The sequence below is a fragment of the Sphaeramia orbicularis genome, chromosome 19, assembly GCF_902148855.1.
Source record: "Sphaeramia orbicularis chromosome 19, fSphaOr1.1, whole genome shotgun sequence".
In the NCBI taxonomy this organism is placed as follows: Eukaryota; Metazoa; Chordata; class Actinopteri; order Kurtiformes; family Apogonidae; genus Sphaeramia; species Sphaeramia orbicularis.
This window is the reverse complement of record NC_043975.1, coordinates 44324172-44347636: the sequence shown is the minus strand read 5'-3', so window position 1 is coordinate 44347636 and position 23465 is coordinate 44324172. Positions and strand designations below refer to the sequence as shown.

The following is a 23465-nucleotide window of genomic DNA, read 5'->3' as shown; positions in this document are numbered from 1 at the left end:
AGAAAAGACCCAGGATAAGACAGAGAGAGAGAGAGAGAGAGAGAGAAGACCCAGGGTAAGAGAGAGAAAAGACCCAGGATAAGAGAGAGAGAAAAGACCCAGGATAAGAGAGAGAGAGAAAAGACCCAGGATAAGAGAGAGAGAGAGAAAAGACCCAGGATAAGAGAGAGAGAGAGAGAAAGACCCAGGATAGAGAGAGAGAGAGAGAGAGAGAGAGAGAGAGGGAGAGAGAGAGAGAGAGAGAGAGAGAGAGAGAGGACCCAGGATAAAAGAGAGAGAGAAAAGACCCGGGATAAGAGAGAGAGAGAAAAGACCCAGGATAAGACAGAGAGAGAGAGAGAGAGAGAGAAGACCCAGGATAAGAGAGAGAGAGAAAAGACCCAGGATAAGAGAGAGAAAAGGAACATTCACATGAGTAAAAGAACCAGTGGAGGAACGTATACACCCACACACACACACACACACATACACACACATACACAGTCAAACACACACACACACACACACATGCACCTTCAAACATACGTCTAACTCAGTGGTTTCAACCTTTTTTTGTCCCCATTTTATTGTCACACATTTCTGTCGACCCCAGACGTTCCAAACCTTGAATGTACGAGCTGGGATTTACTTATGATGTCATGGATTTAAATAATGTTCCTCCAATGTTCCCTTTAACTGCTCCTGTTCTGTGCAGGCCAGGTCCCAAACCTGTGCACGCTGACGGTGATGGTGAGCTGCCCAAGGCTTTTAGTCCGAAGAACCTGTCAGCTTCTCCAGGTTTCTCCAAGTTCTTCAAACTTCATTCTACTCCTTTTCACTCATGTAAATTTTGAGGCTTGAAGACATTGCAGTTTTAAATTACTGTCTGACTATTATTTATTTGCATTTCTGTTTTTAAATTATCATTTACATGATCGAAATAAAGATATCAATTAATGAATCAATCAATCAATCAAACAAACCAGCTGCTTTCTTGCTCATCATCACCTCAAAACAAATAATCATTTTGGGGCTGACATTAAATGATTTTGTCTATGAAATAACAATGCATTATAGAATTTTATTTATTATTATTATTATTTTTTAAATTTATTCATGCATCTTACCAAAACTTCAAAAATAAATACAAAAAAAAAACAACAACATAAAAACAGCCCATTTTCATATTTTGGAACTTTTGATTTCAAAAAGATAAATCAATTATAGAAGCAGAGACAAAGTCAGAGGAAATCCCTGTGGTTCAGACAGAAGTTTGAGGAAAATCACCAAACACAGCTCAGATCATATTTGTTAAGTGTTGCCAAAGGGCGGCAGGTTTCAGACTGCACTGCACCATCTGCTTCCAAACCACCAAACATTATATAATACTAATACAGCTGCACACACACACACACACACACACACACACAAAAGACACGCAGTACCAGCTGAAGTCTGTGCCTGTGTGTGTGTGTGTGCCTCTGTGTGTGTGTGTGTGTGTGTGTGTGTGTGTGTGTGTGTGTGTGTGTGTGGGGTGGGGGGGATTATAAACACCCACATAATCTGGAGAAAAACTGCACTCCTAATTTTAGCCCCAGTCTAGACACAAGCACTGAGATTAGGGGCCAGTCTGTCCACATCAGGACGGTGGACTTCATTTAGTCCCACTTTCACTCATGAGTGTCCTCGTTCTGTTCAGTGTGGTTGATGGGGTGGGGGGGGGGATGGGGGTCTCATTCCCAGTTAATAACTTATTAAATGTTGTCATTCTCATCCAGGAGTCACTCTGGTTTCATTCATTTTGCTTGAACCCTCTAATACACAGGTGTCAAGCATACGGCCCATGGGCCAAAACCAGCCCACCTAAGGGTCCAGTCTGGCCCACCTAAGGTTCCGGTCTGGCCCACTTAAGGGTCCGGTCCGGCCCACCTAAGGGTCCAGTCCGGCCCACCTAAGGGTCCAGTCAGGCCCACTTAAGGGTCCGGTACGGCCCATTTAAGGGTCCAGTCCGGCCCACCTAAGGGTCCAGTCAGGCCCACTTAAGGGTCTAGTCCAGCCCACCTGAGGGTCCAGTCCAGCCCACTTAAGGGTCCAGTCCGACCCGTGGGATGAACGTGGGAACTGAAACAATTACACAGAAGATACTAACAATTATTTTAGTTCTGGTTCCACATTCAGCCCAATTCAATTTAAATACTATGATAATAAATTATTTAATTTAACTTTATTTAATCTAATGACTGAATTTTTTTCTGTTTCAGTGTAAAAAAAAAAAAAAGGGAAAATTACATGAATATATTTACATTTCTAAACTATCCTTTTATAAAAATAAACTAGAAAAGCACTCAGAGAGCGCAGACCTCCACCAACACAGATCAGTGCCCCCCCCCCCCCCCCCGATCACCACCAAAATTTACTTGTTCCTGGTGCCATTACCAACATTTCCTGAAAATTTCATGAAAATCTGTCCTTAACTTTTTGAGTTATCTTGCTAACAAACAAACAAACAAACAAACAAACAAACAAACAAACAAACACACAAAGCAAAGTGATCAAAATACCTATTATTATTATTATTGTTATTGCTATTATTATTATTATTATTATTATTATTATTATTATTATTATTATTATTAATAATAATAATAATAATAATAATAATAATAATAATAATAATAAATCACAAATATGAACAACCTGAAATACTATAAAATGGTTCATATTTGTCTAAACTCACTGTTCTTAGTCTGTGGTTCATTTCTTTGTGTATTTGGACCCTAATAGTTCAGACAGTTTGAATTTAAACCCTCCAGCTGCTGCTAAACTATCTTTAGATTCATTTGGACAAGAATCCAGTGGATTTTTACAACCTGTTTGAATTCCTGCTTAATTTGTTCTGTCTATAACTAGTTACGACATTTGCACATATCGGTTTTGTTCATTTTTGTCATCATTTTGCTCGATTTTCATTAGGTTTTGTTCATTTTATCATTATTTTGCTCAATTTTTGTTCTTTTTCTTTCATTCAAATTCCTTCTTAATTCGTTCCGTCTATAACTAGTTCAATCTCCACATTTGCATGTCGGTTTTGTTCATTTTTTTCATTATTTTGCTCGGTTTTCATTCGGTTTTGTTCATTTTTTTCATTATTTTCCTCAATTTTTGTTCGGTCCTGTTCATTTTTGTCATATTTTGCTTGATTTTCATTTGTTTTCTTTCATTCAAATTCCTTCTTAATTAGTTGCGTCTATAAAAAGTTATGTCTCCACATTTGCACCTGTTGGTTTTGTTCATTTTTTTCATTATTTTGCTCGATTTTCACTTGGTTTTGTTCATTTTTTTCATTATTTTGTCAATTTCTGTTCAATTTTGTTCATTTTTTTCATTATTTTGCTCAATTTTTGTTCAGTTTTGGTAATTTTTTCATTATTTTGTCGATTTCTGTTCAGCTTTGTTCATTTTTTCATTATTTTGCTTGATTTTTGTTCATTTTGTTTCATTCGATTTCCTTCTTAATTGGTTACATCTATAACTACTTCCGTCTCCACATTTGCCATACCATACCATCCCAGACCAGACCAGACCTTATCAGACCACACCAGACCATACCATACCATACCATACCATACCATACCATACTATCCCAGACCAGACCATACGGTGCTGATTTTTTGTATCAAATGTGTGGTGTGGCATCAAGTGTCCCTACCAGCAGAAACACTGTGCTGTTATTGGAGACTTTTGGAGACTCTAACTTTAAAACATGTGTCTTTGTTTGTCTAAAACAAATCACTGAATATAAATCAGTCCCACTGACATTAACAGTTTTCTCTATTGTCTCTTTTTGGTTCATTTAGATTCTTCAAGTAGACTGAACATTAAAAATGTTCTGCTTCTAAATGTTCCTGTTTTACTGTGATTTGTTGAGTGGACCGTAAGGTTAAAAACCAAACCAAACTGAAGAAAATGAAGAGGAAAACTAAACAAACAAACAAACCAATAAACAACTAACCTAAGTAACTCCTCCAGAGTGTCTGTTTTTGGTCACTTTAGTTGGTCCCCAAGCCCAGATAAAGGAGGACAGTTGGAAATAGGACATTAAATAAAACTAGAACTGACAGAGTATAGTTCATTTGTAGTTTTAAACACATTTAGGCTGTTTTTTATTCTCACTTTTTGCCTTTAACACAGTATTATTCCTCTGTCCTACATCGATCATTACAATTACATGAACATTTACAATCATCCAAATTAGGTGATGATGTCATTTATCACCTTCTAGTTACTTTTAGGGCAGATAATAGATACTTTCACTGCTGAGGAGTGGAAACTCTGTCCATGTGACGGTGAGATGTCACAGTAAATGTACTACATACCGCCACAGGTCTGGTCCCCAGGAAGTTCAGGTCGGTGTTTTCCCCAAACAGGTAACCCTCCGGATGGGTGGAGTCAAACTTCTCTCCTCCCATGATGAAATGACTGGCAAAGTAGTTCCCTGCACACAAAGAGTCAAAAGCCATCAGTCAGAAGATTCAAACCTCACACAGGATTCTTTAAGACGGAGAAAACAGGTCCTGAGGTACTGAAAATAAAAACAGCAGTCTGATATTTTACAACAGAGATATAGTCCGGGAGCCAGGATAGCCTACCATGCACCCCCCCCCCCCCCCCCCCCCCAACAAAATGTCACCTGATGTTTTTTTAACCCTTGTGATGTCCTAAATGAGAAATTGAGTGGTAACACTGATGCAACTCATTCCCAGTGTACTTCATGACGTCAAGCGCAATATTTTCCACTGCTCTTGTGGTTCGTTTTTGCCACAAATTGACATAGGTATTGTAGCCATTTATCCCATGGCAACTGCAGCATGTTATACATCAGAAAAAAGCCTAGAATTTCTAGTTTCCAAATATGATCATTTTGTTTTTGTATCTTTATCACAATAAAAATGACATATGATGCTTCATGTATGATATGAAGTATACAAATACTGATACAGCTGTATATTGTGACCTGAATGTGTACATATGCAACATTTACTCGTTAGGTTTTGTTAAATAATTCAAACAGTAAGTTTGGTAGTTGACATTTTGTATATTGACAGGAATCTGTGTGACATTTTGAGTCGTTTCAAGTAACATGGGTTTATGAATACTGAAGATTTGGAAGAGCAATGTTTTATCATGTCATTATTTTGTAATTTTAGTATAATTACAAGAATAAAATTATTTTACTTGTAACTAGAGATTATAGACTGTGTCAAGATGTCTAACATGTTGCAGATGCCAAGAGATATATTCCTACAATACCTATGTCAATTTATGATAAAAAGAATTGAAAGAGTAGCAGAAAATATTGAACTTTTGAATACCCTAATATCTAAACATGTAGACATCAAAACATCATAATGCATGTAATTCTAGCATGAATATGCAATATATACTGCGTTCTATCAGGAATATGTGATATATCACCAGAATAGTTGTCAGAGATATATATTTCTTCAAAGTTTATTTACTGCTATGAAATTTTTGGCAAAAAGGTTAACTTTAAGACATGCTGTCCTTATATCATATGTCATTTTTATTGTGATAAAGATACAAAAATAAAATGATCATATTTGGAAACTAGAGATTCTTGGCTTTTTTCTCATGTATAACATGCTGCAGTTGCCATGGGACAAATGGCTACAATACCTATGTCAATTTGTGGCAAAAACAAACCACAAGAGCAGTGGAAAATATCGCGCTTCGGAGTACCCTAAAGCATGACGTCAAAAAGTACACTGGGAATGAGTTGCTTTAGTGTTACCACTCAATTTCTCATTTAGGACATCACAAAGGTTAAAAAAAATCAGGTGACATTTTGTTGTGTGTGTGTGTGGGGGGGGGGTGCATGGTAGGCAATCCTGGCTCCTAGACTAATACAGATACAGATACAGATTACAGGCTGACTAATATGGGTTTTTCTAAGGTTGATGCCGATTTTTTTAAATGTGGTCAGCCTATGGCCGACATCCACAGCTGATTTTTGAGGCCGATATTTAGAGCCATTTTTTGTTTTTTTTTTTTTAAAGCACATTGACCGTAAAATAAAATTGACACACTCAGATAATTAAGATTTTTATGCAGCAATATAAATGAAATTATTAATACACATACACATAGTACTCTTTTAAGATTTATCAAACTTCAAGTGCCGCCCACTGATCAAATATCATATTTTACTACTGATCAAATATCATCTTTAAAAAAAAAAAAAATTAAATTAAGGCCAATGGCTGATATTGAAAAGAGACAATATATCAGTCTACCTCTAATACAGATTAACTTGGTTGATCCCAGGGGTGGGAAATGTTGATCAGCTCAAGAAAAGAAAGAAAAAGTAAATCCAAACAAGAAACTAAATGAAATTAAAAACACAAAGATGTTTCATTTCTCAAATAATATGTGCTAAAACATCTCCAAGAACAATAACAATAAAAGTCTTTTCTTTTTTCTGCATCTAATATTGTTTACATTGAATAGTTTTATCCAAACAAAACTGCCATTAAACACCTCAATGAAAACCTGGTTCATTTTACACTGTTTTGAGACATTCTTCATCCACTAGCTTTGGTCAGAGTCAAACTATGAGAATGTTCACATCGAAAGCAACATTTTTGTCATGTTAGACAGACAAGGATAGAAAAGGCAGATAAAAGAACGCACCACTCTGTTAATCCAGTTCTCTGAGTCTAGCTTCTTAAATGTGTTTGTTTATTGTTTATTTATTTATTTATTTTGAATACAATTTTAAAACCAAACAACAAAATGATTTCTATAAAAAGAAAGGAAAACTTTCAAAAAGGGGTGGGACGAAGTTTAACTTAAAACCATCCTTCCCTTCAACCTAAAGTCCAACACAAAACACAAAATTCCTGTACATATTAAAGATAGACTGTCCATTTGGCAGCAGCATTTCACATTAAAATAAACTCTGTCCTTCTCATAGCAGTAATAGTGCACATATGAAGAACAAAAATAAACTCTGTCCTTTCCATGACAATAATACACATATTAAAAAAATGAAAAAATAAAAAAGTAAATTCTGTCCATTGCATCCTACTATAATGGACATTCTTTGTGCGACACGTGTCCGACGCGTGTCCGACGCATGTCCCGATGTTGCAGCACGGGAGGGTGTACGGGTGCAATGCTGCTGTTGCATCACGGGAGGGCACTATCGTACAATGGCACCACGGGTACAACGCCGCCAGTAGCAATAATACCCATATAAAAGAAAATTCTTTCTGGAGTCTGTCCTCTTCTGGACACCACAGATGGAATACATTTGCTTGTGGACAGATTCATCTCCATTGAAGAGGATGTTCTGGATCAAGGTTGTCAAACTCATTTTAGTTCAGCTCCACATTCAGCTAAATTTGATCTGCAGTGGGCCAAACCACTAAAATAATAACAGAATAATATATAAATAATGTCAACTCCAAACTTTTCTCCATGTTTAAGAGCGAAAAAAATACATTTACATTATGAAAAGGTTTACATCTACAAACTATCCTTTCAAAAGATGTGAATAACATGAACAAACTGAAAAAATAAGTGTAATTTTAACAATATTCTGCCTCAGTTTATCATTTACATATGTACATTAGAACTTACAGATCACAGTGGATCTACAAACACACAAAACATTTAATAACAGGTGGAATATTGTTGAAATTGTACTGACTTCTCGTAAAAAAATTCAGGTTGTTCATATTTGTTCAGGTGATTCACATTTTTTGCAAAATTATACTTTGTTTTGGTGTAAATACATGAAAATATTTATATTTACAAAGAGAAAAATTAGGAGTTGTCATTATTTATATTTTATTAAGACAGAATTTTACTGGTTTGACCCACTTGAGATTGAATTAGTCTGAATGTGGAACCTAAAATAAAAGGATTGTTAATATCTTAGTGTAATTTTTGCATTTAACAAATTCATCCCAAGGGCCAGACTGGACCCTTTGGTGGGCCGGATTTGGCCCCCGGGCCGCATGTTTGACACCTGTGTTCTGGATGTTCTATTCCTGCTGCCTTACCCACATGTTTACCAGGACTTAAGGACGCTGACACCAAGGCTAAACAGAGGTTGTGTGTTTTAATCACAGGGTTTGCTAATATCATAAGACTGTAATGGTTGGACTGTTGAAAATACACAGAGGACAGTCCACTGGTCTGGTCCTGTCCCCGATGACCACAGGACAAACAAAGGGCTTTTACTGGGACACTTTACACTAAACGTATTAGAGCTGCAGCTATCTATTATTTATTTAATGGGCTCATCTATAAAGTAATTTCTTTGATTTGATTAAACTATTATTTGAATTGATTAAAAAAAAAAAAAACGTACAAATGTGAAAGACATGTCTGAAGATGACAAACAATCTGTCCTTTATTCCAGAACCAGCTGAAACAACAACCACAAAAACTATAACATAACCTGCTGTGCACTTTTAAAAGCCCTAGGCCAATTTTTTTTTTTTTTTTCATTTGCACATACAAATATAAAATAAGACAAACACATGTACATGTCTCACTTGGTAGAGAGAAAGGTACGAAAATGTGCAGCTGAAGTCAGAAACCTGAAAGGCAGATTGAATGACCTCAACTTGACCTTTGCTGTATTTTAAACAAAAGAATGTCGTTTGCATACCTTCCATGAAATAGAAGGATAAATAAAAATGACATAACAGTAAGAAATGATAGTTATATATCTATAAACATCATTTTTAGTATGATGTTATGAGGGCAAAAAGGCTGGAAAGTTACTAGCTTGGCAAATAAAACAATTAGAATCTAAATTTCTTATCACATTGATTAAACTCACTAACAAAAACTTGACTGACCCTGAAGACATTAACGAGGCTTTTAAATGCTAGTATGAGAAGTTGTATACAGCACAAACAACTGTAAAGCTAGATAATATAAATTAATTTCTTGACAAAAATTTAAAATTTCTGAAATCTCAAGTGAAAATCAAGAGTACTTGAACTCAGAAATTACTAAAGAAGAACTAGGGCAGGCCATAGACAATATGAAATCGGGAAAAAGAGCAGAAGCAGATGGTCTTCCAATCGATTTATATAAAAAATTCAAGAATAAGCTAATTAACCCTTTATATGATATCTTTAAAGAAGTCTTTCAGTTAAATAATCTCCCTCCCTCAATGAATACAGCCATTATTACTCTTTTGCCTAAAGCAGGTAAACCCCCAAATAAATGTGAAAATTTAAGACCTGTAAGTTTTCTAAATTCTGATATAAAAATAATTACTAAAGTTGCATTCCTTTGGGGCCATATAATTAGTTATACAGGGTCCAAATCCAAAAGATTCTGTTCAGAATAAGAATCAGAAAAGTTTTACTGTCTGTCATGACAGAAAAATGTTGGAAGTTTAAAGTTCCTGTTTTATAATTTAGATTGGACTGTCTTTGTGTCGAACTTATTCCATCCATATTTCTATGTGAAAGTACTCAGATATTAGAACTGCACAAGGACATGTGACCTGGAGACAGGAGGTCAAAGGTCACCTATGTTCAATATTCTTCTGCTACATGACAACATGCATCCACAGAATAAATGTGGAGCAGATATCTGAATGAATTCAACAGACAATGAGATTAGGATGATGAATGGATAGACAGACGACAAAACGATTACAATGCACTGCAAAAATCTAAATCTGACCAAGTGTATTTGGCAAGGCAAGGCAAGGCAAGTTTATTTGTGTAGCACATTTCAGCAACAAGGCAATTCAAGGTGCTTCACACAGGACATTGAAATAAAAGAAAAAAAAGAAAAAAAACACATTTAAAACATTATAAAAGAAACATATAAAAGGTGATCAAAAACAGCAAGCAAGAAAACAACACATAAAATCAAAAAAATAAATAAATAAATAAATAAATAAAATAAAATAAAATAAAATAAAATAAAATAAAATAAAATAAAAACACACACATATTAAAGTAAAAGTTGCAGTGCAGAGTTTCAAAGAGAATATAAAATTTAAAAAGTCAAAAGCCTTTTAGTCAAAGGCAGCAGTGAACAGGTGAGTCTTTAACCTGGACTTAAAAGAACTCAGACTCTCAGCAGACCTGATATTTTCTGGTAGTTTGTTCCAGATATACGGAGCATAGAAACTGAACGCTGATTCTCCGTGTTTAGTTCTGACTTTTGGAACACAGAGCAGACCTGCACCAGATGACCTGAGTGGTCTGGATGGTTCATACTGGACTAGAAGGTCTCTAATGTATTTTGGGCCTAAACCATTCTGTGCTTTATATGCTAGTAAGAAAATTTTAAAGTCTATTCTCTGAGAGACAGGGAGCCAGTGTAGAGACCTCAGAACTGGGCTGATGTGGTCCACTCTCTTGGTCTTAGTGAGGACTCGAGCAGCAGCATTCTGGATCAGCTGCAGTCATCGAATAGACTTTTTAGGGAGACCACAGAAGATACTGTTACAGTAGTCAACTCGACTAAAGATAAATGCATGGACAAGTTTTTCAAGGTCCTGCTGCGACATCAGTCCTTATTTGTCTCATTTCTAGTCCAAATATCTCATCACACTTAAAATCAGACAAAATCACCTAAAGAGGAACTTTTCAGTGAGATATATGAACTGATTTATAGACAATAGATCTGGAACATGTGTGAGTATGTGTGGACGCACCAGGAAACTGAATCTTTTTCTAATTTAGTTGGAGATAGAGGGGTAAAATATAATAATAATGAATATATCTGTAAATCAACACCATATTTATGTTCGTCTCCATGTTTATGGAATGACTTCTCTTGTCGTCTCCCGATAATAAATAAACAAATCATCGCATTTGTGATTTAATGGAAAAACTGACAGTACACACTTCTGTTTTTTCGACATTTAGTAAATATCGGTAAAGTTTTGCGCAGATGTCCGATGGAAAAGAGACTAGTGACCCATTCCCTGTAGAAGTGAATGGACCGTCCAACTGATCACCTAAACATGTGTGATTTACTCCTGTTTGCTGGATTAGTGTCTTTAATGGAACTCCTTTCCAGTTGAGTTGATCATGTCCATTTGAATCCAAGATAGTTCAGACTCAGTTTGACAGACATGATCAGGATAAAGGATCCATTTGGAGATGATGGATCTGACTGTTTTACTGCAGGAACTGAGTCATGCATCACTGAACATGGACCAAAAGGATTTTACAGACACTATTATGGATTTGACTGAGACACACACACCTATTTATAACAGACATACAAACAGATAGAAGACATGTCCTTTGCATCATACCCTCATTTAAATCTATTTTATGTGCTTAAGTTACATTAATCTCCACTTAATTTAACATCTGCTTGAAAGCAAAAACGCAAATGATATATATTTTTAATATACTTGTGATTCCAGTACCAACAGTGATAAAATTGTGAAAAATTAACAATATTTAGATGATTTCTTTGCTGCTTCTTTTTCTTATACTTGCATGGAGCAACTGTAGCACAAAACAATTTCCTCTGGGATGAATAAAGTATTCTGAATCTGAAACACATGAAAATAATTGAACCCACACTTTCTTTTGAGCTGCATTACTGTTTCACAGTTTTCACACAGAAACATGGATCTTCCTTCAAACAGAACACCATATTTACTTTAAATGCAGCTACATTTGTCTTCTTAGATACAATATAAAATCACAAGGTCCATTAAACCCAATGATAAACCAGAGTAGAGCTGAAACTATTAATCGACTCGAACTGATTAAAAGAATTATTCAATTACATTTTTCCTGAATCGAACCTTTGTTTGCTTAATTTCACTGCTGTTAAACATTGGTTCCACTGTTGTGTTTCACAGGGACGTTTATTGTGACGCACATGACGCCCGAATCAACACAAACAACAGAAGAGACGAGGACAAAATGACAGAAAATGTCTGTATGTGGACTTTTATTCACTGGGCCCATCACATACGCCTTTAAGTTTAGAAGTTTTAACACAAACATTACAAATATGTGTCTATATTTGTTTTAGTTGTTTGTTAGTTCCATCAGGGTCTGTCAATGAAACTGGGTTTATTTTAGTATCTGTCACTTTACCATCTTTTTAGACTCAATAATAAAAGGTAAATGTTGACATATTTCCCCCCCAGGATGGACCTAATGATGACCTCAGATAAATGGAAAAAAAATCCAGCCCATAATTTATGAATTTATAATCAAATACTGGGTCCAGAAATAGGGCCCAAATATTTTATTCATTGCCTCACAGCAACACTTTTCATTGAAATGTAGTCGTTTTGCAGTATATTGTTGCATCTTGACCATAAGAATCCATGCAAAAAAAATTAGGTCCCTACATTCATCCATTCTGGCACAGTGCAAGCCTGAAGAGAGGACATTTGGAAGAATTAGCCTTTTCGCCTGGTTTCAAGGCCTCATGGACCAAACATGAAGGCACCTACAATCATTTTGATGCAAAATATGGTCTTTTCAGGGGGATTTCACCCCAGACAGTAAGTTTCAGCAGTGTGGTTTGAATACCTAAGGACATATAGCTCCTCAAAGTTGGCCGAAAAGCAAATTTGCAAAATTAAAAAAAAAAAAAAAAAAAAAAAAAAACATTAATTTTCAAAGGGCTGTATCTCCTAAACTATTACAGATATGACATTAAACTTTTGGATGTGTTTGTTTATCTGGTAGGTGAACAAGTGTGAATTTTTTCAGAATTTTCTGAGGGGGTCATGTGAGGCACTTTCTGAAATCTGGTTGATTTGGGATGGAATGACCCTCCATTCCTTCATTTTTACATTGATTTGACGGCATCATGTTACGTAATCTCTGCCCTCTCTACTTCAATACATTCAAATTTATTTGAAGTGTCATATTTTCGAGTTTGCTGTAAGTATCTCTTTTATTGTGCTGTGTTATTTTCTATGTTTTAGTGTGTTTGCTTGCGTCTTGTTTGGGGTTTTTTCTTCCAATTGTATTCTGCTGTTGTGTCCTTCTGCTTTGTCTGTCAAAGCACTTTGAAAACTTTTTAAAAGTGCTATATAAATAAAAGCTATTATTATTATTATTATTATTATTATTATTATTATTAATAATAATAATAATAATAATAATAATAATAATAATAATAATAATAATAATAATAATAATATCTATGGTTCATATGCCTGTGTTTGAGGTTCACCCCAGGCTGGAGTTCAGTCACTGTCAAATGAAGTAATACTTTGCTTTCACGTATATTTATAAGTGTTTGTTTTTGTTTTTTTTCCCATGATTTCTTACAATCTGTTTTATTTCTAAGGACTAAGTAACATTACTTTGTTTTGTTGCATATTCGAAATAAAAAATAAACTGTCCAACGTGGCAGCTGCGAAAAGAAAAAGCTCAGATGACCTCAGATTTCATTTTCCAAACATATTCATTCATCTCATTGAACCAAACTGTGTCAACAGCAAGAACAACATTCCTTGACAATATGATTTTGATGACGACGCCGGATTAGTGTTAAACCCAGGAAACCACAGACGATCGCAAATAGAGGATGAACACGACGGACTGACCGAGTCCCAGAGCACTATGAGTCACATGACCTGCAAACAGAACCACAACAAAGCCTGGATATTTACTTTAGTCTGGATTTAAAATTCCATGAATGTGTGTCTAAACAATATGTAGGCTACAACGTAAACAAACAAACACTTCTAGTCATAGAATTTGCAATATGTAAATGTATAATTTCGTTAGAATCTGAAATGTTAAAAAGCAGAAAGACCCAGAGCTACTATTGTTTCCACTTTTCTAACATCATTTATTATACTATTATCCTCTGCATTTTGTGTTTTTTCAGTGAAAATCATGTATTTTCCCATATTCAATTTACTGATCATGTAGATTTTCATAAAAAACTAAGATTAAAGTTATTATTATTATATCAGAAACAGAAAAAACTGTACAAAAACTGACTTTTTCAGGGAAGACATTATTAACTGAACATAAACCCAGTGTGTCCATCCACTGTCATTGATCCAACTCCATGGGTTTGACTGGTGAATCAATGTTGGAGAAGATGACAGTGTTTCCACGGCAACTATGGAGCCTCTGAACATCCAAATATGGTCATATCTGATGACCATGAAAAGATGAAGAACTGTATTTGACACCAATTATTGACATGGACTGATAGGATTAGTGGATCAACAGGAATTAAACAGTTTAGATCAGTAGATGGTTTAGACTAAAGGCAGACGTTTGGGTCTTTAAGGGTTAAAGGTGGACGTTTGGGTCTTTAAGGATTAAAGGTGGACGTTTTGGTCTTTAAGAGTTAAAGGTGGAAGTTTGGGTCTCCAAGGCTTAAAGGTGGACGTTTGGGTCTTTAAGGATTAAAGGTGGACGTTTGGGTCTTTAAGGCTTAAAGGTGGACGTTTGGGTCTTTAAGGATTAAAGGTGGACGTTTGGGTCTTTAAGGATTAAAGGTGGACGTTTTGGTCTTTAAGAGTTAAAGGTGGAAGTTTGGGTCTCCAAGGCTTAAAGGTGGACGTTTGGGTCTTTAAGGCTTAAAGGTGGACGTTTGGGTCTTTAAGGATTAAAGGTGGACCTTTGGGTCTGTAAGGGTTAAAGGTGGACGTTTGGGTCTTTAAGGGTTAAAGGTGGACGTTTGGGTCTGTAAGGGTTAAAGGTGGACGTTTGGGTCTTTAAGGATTAAAGGTAGACGTTTTGGTCTTGAAGGGTTAAAGGTGGACGTTTGGGTCTTTAAGGATTAAAGGTGGACGTTTTGGTCTTTAAGAGTTAAAGGTGGAAGTTTGGGTCTCCAAGGCTTAAAGGTGGACGTTTGGGTCTTTAAGGCTTAAAGGTGGACGTTTGGGTCTTTAAGGATTAAAGGTGGACGTTTGGGTCTGTAAGGGTTAAAGGTGGATGTTTGGGTCTTTAAGGATTAAAGGTGGACGTTTGGGTCTGTAAGGGTTAAAGGTGGACGTTTGGGTCTTTATGGGTTAAAGGTGGACGTTTGGGTCTTTAAGGGTCAAGTCTTCAAAAAAACCAATGGTAGATTAAAGACATTTCAGTGACTTTTAGTAATTTACCTTTTGTTATGTGACAGCATGTCAGAAATGTGTGGAGTTGAAGGACATTTTAAAAGAGTTCCCTGATATTTTAAAAACTGAACACAATGATGGAATACATGAAACAGTCATGATGTGGAGCATCACTTTAGCTCCTGAAAGTCTTCTTTTCCACAATAATGATTCTTCTACCTTAAATAAAAACCTCTTTTCAGCAGAAACACATCTACAGTTTAAGGATGATACAGCACAGGCCTTCGTATTTTATTAACTCCTCCTGTCAAGCATCATGACTTATTTAATTTATGGAAAACTGAATCTACTAAAAGGTCCAGCTCTGGGTTGACAACAAGCAAAAAAAAAAAAAAAAGCTGGGAAGAAAAAGATGTAATTTAACTAAGGCCATTATTGACTGACTGAGGCACAGGTGAACAGGTAGAAGGACTGCTGGGATCCATGTGTAGGAGAAAGGATGCACTGACGAACAGAGAGAATAGATAGAAAAGAAAAATAGAGTAGAGTCAGAAATAGAAATAGAGTAGAATCAGAAATAGAAATAGAGTAGAAACAGAAATAGAAATAGCGTAGAAACAGAAATAGAAATAGAGTAGAATCAGAAATACAAATAGAGTAGAAATAGAAGTAGAGTAGAATCAGAAATAGAAATAGAGTAGAAACAGAAATAGAAATAGAGTAGAAAAAATAGAGTAGAAATAGAGCAGAAATAGAAATAGAGTAGAAATAGAAATAGGATAGAAACAGAAATAGAGCAGAAATAGAAGTAGAGTAGAGATAGAAATAGAGTAGAAATAGAGTAGAAACAGAAATAGAGTAGAAAAAGAAATAGAGTACAGAAATAGAGCAGAAATGGAAATAGAGTAGAAATAGAGTAGAAATAGAAATAGAGTAGAAATAGAAATAGAGAAGAAATAGACAAAGTAGAAATAGAAATAGACTAGAAATAGAGTAGAAGTAGAAATAGAAATAGAGTAGAAATAGAAATAGAGCAGAAATAGGAATAGAGTAGAAATAGAAATAGAAATAGAGTAGAAATAGAAGTGGAGTAGAAATAGAGTAGAAATAGAAATAGAGTAGAAATAAAAAATAGAAATAGAGTAGAACTAGAAATACAGTAGAAATAGAAATAGAGCAGAAATAGAAATAAAGTAGAAATATAGTAGAAATCGAAACAGAGCAGAAATAGGAATATAAATAGAGTAGAAATAGAGGTAGAGTAGAAATACAGTAGGGATAGAAATAGAGCAGAAATAGAAATAAAGTAGAAACAGAGTAGAAATAGAAACAGCGCAGAAATAGGAAGAGAAATAGAAATAGAGCAGAAATAGAAATAGAGTAGAAATAGAAATAGAGTAGACATAGAAGTAGAGTAGAAATAGACATAGAGTAGAAAATAGAAATAGAGCAGAAATAGAAATAGGAGTAGCAATAGAAATAGAGTAGAAATAGAAATAGAGTAGAAATAAAAATTGAAAAAGAGTAGAAATAAAAATTGAAATAGAGTAAAAATAGAAACAGAGTAGAAATAGAAGCAGAAACAGCAGTAGAAATGCAGCTGTAGATGTGGATGGGGGCCATGGTGGTGTGTCCACAGGTACTCCAGGCCTGTCAGATGGAGCTGCTTATGATGGGGATGTCTGTGCTACTTTTACTCAGTGGGTCCATCTGCAGTGAGCTCCGTGGACCGAACAGAACCGTCCTCCCACCCACCCCCCGGTGTGACCTGCTCTTCGGCGACTTACCGGATTTGGGTGGATAACGGTACACCGAATTGGACGGAATATCCACTTCTTCCACGCCTATGTTCTGTCTGCTGGTTAAAGCTCCCATTTTCAGTCGGATGCAGTCAGAGCCCTCAGGTTAACGGACACAAACACTCTCCAGGGTGGGCTTTGTTCACCGCGGCTCCCTGTTCCAGATCATTTAATCCATATCCAGTCCATGTCTGTCGGCTCCGAAGCCCCGCCGTGAATGTCACCGTCCCGGAGGAGGGGGGGATTAGTACTTGTTCTCTGGCTCCTGCTTAGCCTGCTCTGATCAACAGCTCGTTTTAAGGCAGAAAACAGCCGGAGCAGTCCCTTTAATAACGGAGGAGCGCACTCATGGCGCGCCGCAATCTCACGTCCGACACAAGCGCAATCTCCGCGCCTGCTTTACGCACGACTATGTGGCACAAAACGGCGTCCACATCCCCTGCCCCACCGGTGCTGGCTGGATACTCGGTCATGAATCCCCCTCCGTGGTTCTTGTTGTATAGGATCCTGTCAAAGAGGTCTGTTGCTCCCCGTGACGTCACACAGGCACAAATCCGGACCGTGGTTTTTGCGCAGTCCTCTTCTCCAGCAGCAGCAGCGAGTGTCGAGCCGCTTTATAACGTGACCTTCCTACGCTAACTGTGTGCAGGCAGAGCTGACTGCACTGCAGACCGAGCACACAACGGAACACCGGCACACTTTAGGTCCAAACCCCAATATATAAAAACCCCACTGTTGTGCCGAATTCTGCTCCCTGCCGAAAACTGTATCATCAGCCCAGGGTGATGTAGTTTTCGGCAGTATCTGTTTTTATTGTTATATATTTTTGAGTGTTTTCTATTTAAGATTTAACGTTTTAAAGTTTTATATACCTTACAGTTTGCACATTCTTCAGTATTAAACAGATAAAAAACGTAACTGTAGTATCTTACAATATTAATAAGTAATTGCTACACAGCTACAATGGTGTTCAGAGGATGAATAATTCACGATTAATTTCATACCCTACAGTAAAAAAAGAGAAAAATTAACTGTGGAAAATTAACTAAAGTGAATTTGGTGCATATTGTCCTCTTCATGGCTGACTTAGGACGGGGGAGCAGTTTTCGGCAGGGAGTAGAATTCGGCACAACACCCACAACCTCAACATATGAGAACAAAGAAATAAGCCCGTTTGGCAACAAGTTGGGCTGTTTAAATGAGACTGTGCACAAATAAAACAATAAAATAAAAGATAAACTGTTACAGGCCACAAGCAAGAAACATATCTTAACTGAAGTATCCGTCCTAGAACATTTTAAACTGGTGTAAAGGGAAGAAAAATAGCCTCGATTCACTATCCACAACTGTGCTGGTGTTCCGCTCCACACCGACAGGGGGCAGTGTTAGGGGTTTACTGGGGGCGGGACAATAGACAGGCAGCCAATCAGAGGAGGCCAACTTGGGCGCAAAGAAGGGGGAAAAGGAAGCGCCTTTGCCGCCATTTCATGTGAAAGCATCGCTGTTGTAGAGTTCAGGGCTGAAGAATTTTCTTTCAAAATCTCTCGGAAATCACGGACTCTAAACCCGCTGATAGTTAGTGATTTACTGGGGTGTTTTAGTCGAACGGTAGGATCCGACGGGCTTCCGTGAGTTGAGCTGCTCTGCTGGTTCCAGTCGGTGAACATGAGTTACGGAAGGCCGCCGCCAGACGTGGAGGGGATGACCTCCTTAAAAGTGGACAACCTGACTTACCGGACTTCACCGGAGACCCTCCGCCGAGTTTTCGAGAAATACGGTCGCGTGGGAGACGTGTACATCCCCCGCGACAGGTACACGAAGGAGAGCCGCGGTTTTGCTTTTGTGCGGTTCCTCGACAAGCGCGACGCCGAAGACGCCATGGACGCGATGGACGGCGCGCTGCTCGATGGGCGCGAGCTCCGCGTGCAGATGGCCCGGTACGGCCGACCACCGGATTCCATGTACGGACGGAGGGGAGCTCCACCGCGCAGATACGGGGGTTACGGACGCAGAAGCAGGAGGTAAACAGGCCCCGGCTGGCTATTTTAGTTCATGTTAACGTCAAGTTATGAGAGCACATGGTGAACATGAGGAATGGGCTCAGGTACTGTTAGTTTAACCCAGTGGACCAAACCCCAACAACAGTGGAGCAATTATTACTTTTACTGAAAGAAACATCAATATCAAAACCAGACTTTTCACTTTAACTAGAATAGTTTGTTGTTCAAATTAAAAATAATTTAGACTTTTGCTTGAATAATACTAATAAACTCAACCAGACTGCTCCCTGAGACAGTGTTTATACAAATAAAATTAGGAAATGTACAGTTATGACAATAAAGTTCATTTTTTTAGACCAACAAACACATGTTGGTTCCACAGATGAACATGTGACCAATATCAGTGGGTCCATGTGCCCGTTTCTATTGGACATCTGAGAACATTCAAGTCCAAACTGGTCTAAAACACAAACCTGTGGGTCCATGTGTCTTTTCCAGTCCCTTGTCCAAACCTAAACTCTTTGTCTAGTCTAGTGACAGATCACCATGGCAATAGATTGGTTTGGTAGACGTCCATAAAATGTGCTCAAACTCTCCAACAATAGTTCCACCTGATACATGTTCTAACCTGAAAAACAAAAAAAACACCCAGGAGTGATCCATAACCCCCCTGGCAAGACTTCACCCCCCATACACACACCACCTCCCCAGGGGGCCCACCCCACAGTTTGACAAACACTGGGATAACAGCACTCCGTTCATTTGTGCTACAAATATTTGGAAGGATTTGCTGGTTGCATTCCCAAAACATGACAGGAATGATATAAGTTGAAGGGTGGACCTGTTTTTTGTTTTGTTTTGGGGCTTTTTTTGTTTCTCAAATTGTTCCAATTCTAGTGTGCAAGTCCAGATTGAATGAATTCTTCAACTTGGTTCATTTTCAGGAGTTTCCTTTGGGTTTCTCTGTGTCGTTTGGGCTCTATTATTTGCTCCCATATTTAGCAAAAGCCTGGGTACATAGTATTAAAATCTGGCCATCCCCTGTGAAAAGTAATTTATGTATATTTTTACGTTCTTTCTAAAATTTTGACTTCTTTGGTTTGGGTGTTGCACCAAAGTATTGGTAGGGAAAACCCTGCCTACGTGATATTACCATTATTTCTAAAAAGGTGACAAAATGTAAAAGAACAAGATGTAAGAAATGAAAAGTTCTTGGCACAAACTTAAGCTGAGAAATACTAATACAAACCATAATTGCGTTTATATAGCGCCTTTCAAAAGTTACAAAATGCTTTCTTAGAGTACTCACACTATTCATGAAAGTTCATATTAAAGTATTTGAGTTCTCAAGTATGTAAAACTTGGACCATATGATGTTGGGTCAATGAAACCAGTACCAGGGAACCTGTAGGTTTTGTTCCCTCTTTCCACTCAGCTTTTCTATCATTTTGGTCTGACTTTATACTGAAGTCCTTCTCTGTGTTGCAGTCGCTCAGCCAGTCCCCGGCGCCGCAGACGAAGCCGCAGCCGCTCCAGGAGCAGGAGTCACTCGCGGTCCAGGAGTCGCCACCACTACAGCCGTTCCAGGTCCCGCTCGTACTCCAGGTCAAGGTCCAGGTCCAGATCCAAATCGAAGTCGAAATCCAGAACCCCCAGGCGGAGCAAGTCCAAGTCTCCCTCCAGGTCTAGGTCGCGCTCCAGGTCCAAGTCGAGGAGTCGAACCCCACCTTCGAACAGAGGGTCCAAGTCCCGGTCCAGGTCCAAATCCAAGAGTAGGCCTAAATCTCCAGAGGACAACGGAGCAGAGTCTTAACCCAAACCTGGACACAATAAGACGGTATCCATGGGAATTCTATTATCTTTCCATTGTCCATAAACAGTCTGTGTGTAGTCATTGTTGTTCTGCAGTCTTGATGCTACACTACGGTCTTTGAAACAACAGTAACCAAGTCTGCAGAATCCTGGGGAGGTTTAGACTTAAAGACAAAAGTCTGAGCTGTATTCTTTGTACAGTCCCACTGATGTGTTTGCTTTAGTTGCTTGTATGTGCAGCCAGTCTAAAGCAAACATGTTAATTAACATTTGGCCTTATGTGATCAATCCTTTAATTGAAGTATTCACATCTGTACTCTTGTGAGTGTGTATGGGAGTGAGGGGGGGAGGTTGGGTCGTGGGGTGCTGCACTCAAAACGTTTACCTAAATGTGGAATTCTTTCCTCCAAGCTGCGGAGTCCTGTTTGCAAAGAGAGGAGGAGGAGGAGGAGATGGGGGTGTGGCAGTGTGAGAGCAGTTAGTGTGTGACCCGCCCATGTGACCTGCCTGTTGCCGAGAGCGATGGCAGTTGCTAAAGGAGCAGGTCACCAAGGCAACGGTGGTTGCTATGGAGCAGGTCGTCATGGCGGTGGTTCGGGCGGTCAGTTGGTGTATGAGGTGGTGTGGTGAGGTACGTTCACGGGGATCACAGGCATGATGTGCTGAGCCGTTGTCTGTGGTTTCCGCCTGCTGCCTCTCAAAAAGGGAACGGACCCCAAGGTTTGTTTTTCCAAATATGCCCGAGTGCAAGAGTCATGTTAGAGCTAGCGTTTTTGTTTTTTTTTTCCTCATTCTTTCTTTGGGTCTAGGGGCCACTAAAGGTGTAGAAACAAATTTGAACTTGACTAGAACTGTTAGGTTTAATACCAGAAAAGGGATGCCAACAGACAGGATCTGTTTGCTAAATATTGGTGAGGGGGAAAAGTACAACTTTAAGAATCTCAGGTCAGCTGCAGGAGTTTGAAAAGCCGTCTTGTGTATCTCCATCTGACTGTGGTATTTTTTTCTTTCCTTCCAGATCTCAGATGATAGAGCCTTTGAGGACATCAGGAAGAGTCTCACATTGAACAGGTGGACTCCACTTGACCACTGACCGCAGACTGAAAGGTTATTGGAACTTGGTCTAAAATGTTTTAATGTTTCATTTTCATTTCTTTACCAAAACATATTCTGTAACTTTGCTATTTGTTGGTAAGTTGAGCATATTTGATGGAAGGAATTTGTAATGGTGGTTTTCCACTTAAATTGGATTTCTTGAATTTGAATCTATTTGTATTTGTGAATAAATTCTCTTTTGGAATTATCGTAGATTCCTTTTTAAGGAAATCTCCTGTTTGATACTTTGCTTTGTTCCCTTTTTTTTATGGATATGGGTTTGTTCTATTTGGAGACGATGTAAAGCAGGGTGTCACGTTGGATGTTCAAAGCCTTTACAGTTGTGTTATACCACCGTTGATAGGAAAACGGCGAACTGTACAGCAGGGGTGTCAAACTCATTTTAGTTCAGGGGCCACATACAGTGTAATATGATCTAAAGTGGGCTGAGCCAGTAAAATAATATAAATAGAATAAGAACTTATAAATAATATCAACTCCGAAGTTTTTTTCTGTTTTTGAGTGAAAAAAGTAAAATTCTGTCTTGAAAATGTTTACATCTACGAACTGTACATGAACAACCTGAAAATTCGTAAGAAAAATATTTGCAATTTTAACAATATTATGCCTTAGTTTATCATTTACACATGTGCATCATAACTTACAGATCACAGTGGATCTACAAATACACGAAACATTTTATAACAGACAGAATATTGGTATAATTCCGCATATTACTTTTAAGATATTTCAGGTTGTTCGTTTTTGTTCAGTTTATTCATATTTTTTGTAAAAAGCTAGTCTGTAAATGTAAACATTTTTGTGTAATCTTACTTTTTGAAAAACTAAGAAAAAATGCTTTCAGTTTTCATTATTTATAGTTTATTATGATAGTATATTACTGGTCTGATTCACTGTAGATTGAATTGACTTAAAAAGACTTTCACACCCTTGATTGTTAATGTCCTCAGTGTAATTTTTGAGTTTCACAAATTCATCCCATGGGCCGGACTGGACCCCTCGGCGGGCTGCTTTTGGTCCGCGGGCCGCATGTTTGACACCTGTGCTGTACAGTAGTATCAGAAACAAAACCTGAAAATATCACAGGGCTACTTTGTTGTGACTTGCTAATCCGGCAGCATTGCATTTTTTTCTTTACTGTCAAATTTATTTTTCTCTGTCTGGTTAAAGTTGCTTTCCTATGACTCTAACCCTCTTTCTTGTGTATCTTTTGTGCACTAGGCGCAGTTGTGTAGCAGTTGAGTAATGCTGGTTAGCTGTTAAGATGCGGTGCAGTGCGGTGGTGACATGGTGTGGCGTGTTGCGGTGCTGAGTGCCCGGCGCTTTTTCCGGGGCTCGACCCTCCGCTGCCGTTTGCCGGTTTGTAAGCTCACAGGTGTGGCAGATCATCCATCCTCTCCTTCCTGTCTCGTGACCTGTCCTTCCCTCCATGTGCTGTACAGATTCCCCCTCCTCCTTCCTTTTTATTCTCTCTCCTCTCCTTTTCCTCTCTGGTTTATCCACTGTTTACTGGTTTTTGCTCGCTTTTGACATTGAGTCCAGTGTGGCTCCTAGTGAAGGGTTAAAAGGGCAGCTCTGTCTGCTCAATGAATACGTTTTGTTATTGCATTCCTCTGTGAACCCCTAAAATGTCTTTGCTGGTTGTATTTGCTTCAGGTGAATGCTAATAAACATCTGTGTGGTAAA

General features: G+C 37.9%; 2 protein-coding genes across 7 annotated transcripts in view; one reads left to right on the top strand and one right to left on the bottom strand.

Annotated features, from left to right (window-relative positions):
- rnf157 (ring finger protein 157) overlaps positions 1-17553 on the bottom strand; it is a 63893-nt gene extending 46340 nt beyond the window's left edge. The window contains 2 exon segments of the mRNA XM_030121948.1: positions 4356-4474; positions 16840-17553. Of these exon segments, the coding sequence (XP_029977808.1) occupies positions 4356-4474; positions 16840-16927 (207 nt within the window). The 5' untranslated portion in view covers positions 16928-17553.
- A 531-nt stretch (positions 17554-18084) lies between these two features.
- srsf2a (serine and arginine rich splicing factor 2a) lies at positions 18085-23465 on the top strand. Of its 6 annotated transcripts, none has more exons than XR_003934084.1 (4): positions 18089-18872; positions 20340-20688; positions 21682-21770; positions 23001-23465. XR_003934084.1 is itself a non-coding variant. In XM_030121977.1 (3 exons), the coding sequence occupies exons 1-2, from the start codon at positions 18517-18519 to the stop codon at positions 20662-20664; spliced, it is 681 nt and encodes a 226-aa protein (XP_029977837.1). In that variant the 5' UTR covers positions 18085-18516; the 3' UTR covers positions 20665-20688; positions 21075-21968. The 6 variants fall into 6 exon arrangements, 3 of the variants coding, with proteins under 3 accessions (XP_029977837.1, XP_029977835.1, XP_029977838.1); XR_003934083.1 differs by having other exon boundaries at positions 20340-21294; XM_030121977.1 differs by lacking the exon at positions 23001-23465 and having other exon boundaries at positions 18085-18872; positions 21075-21968.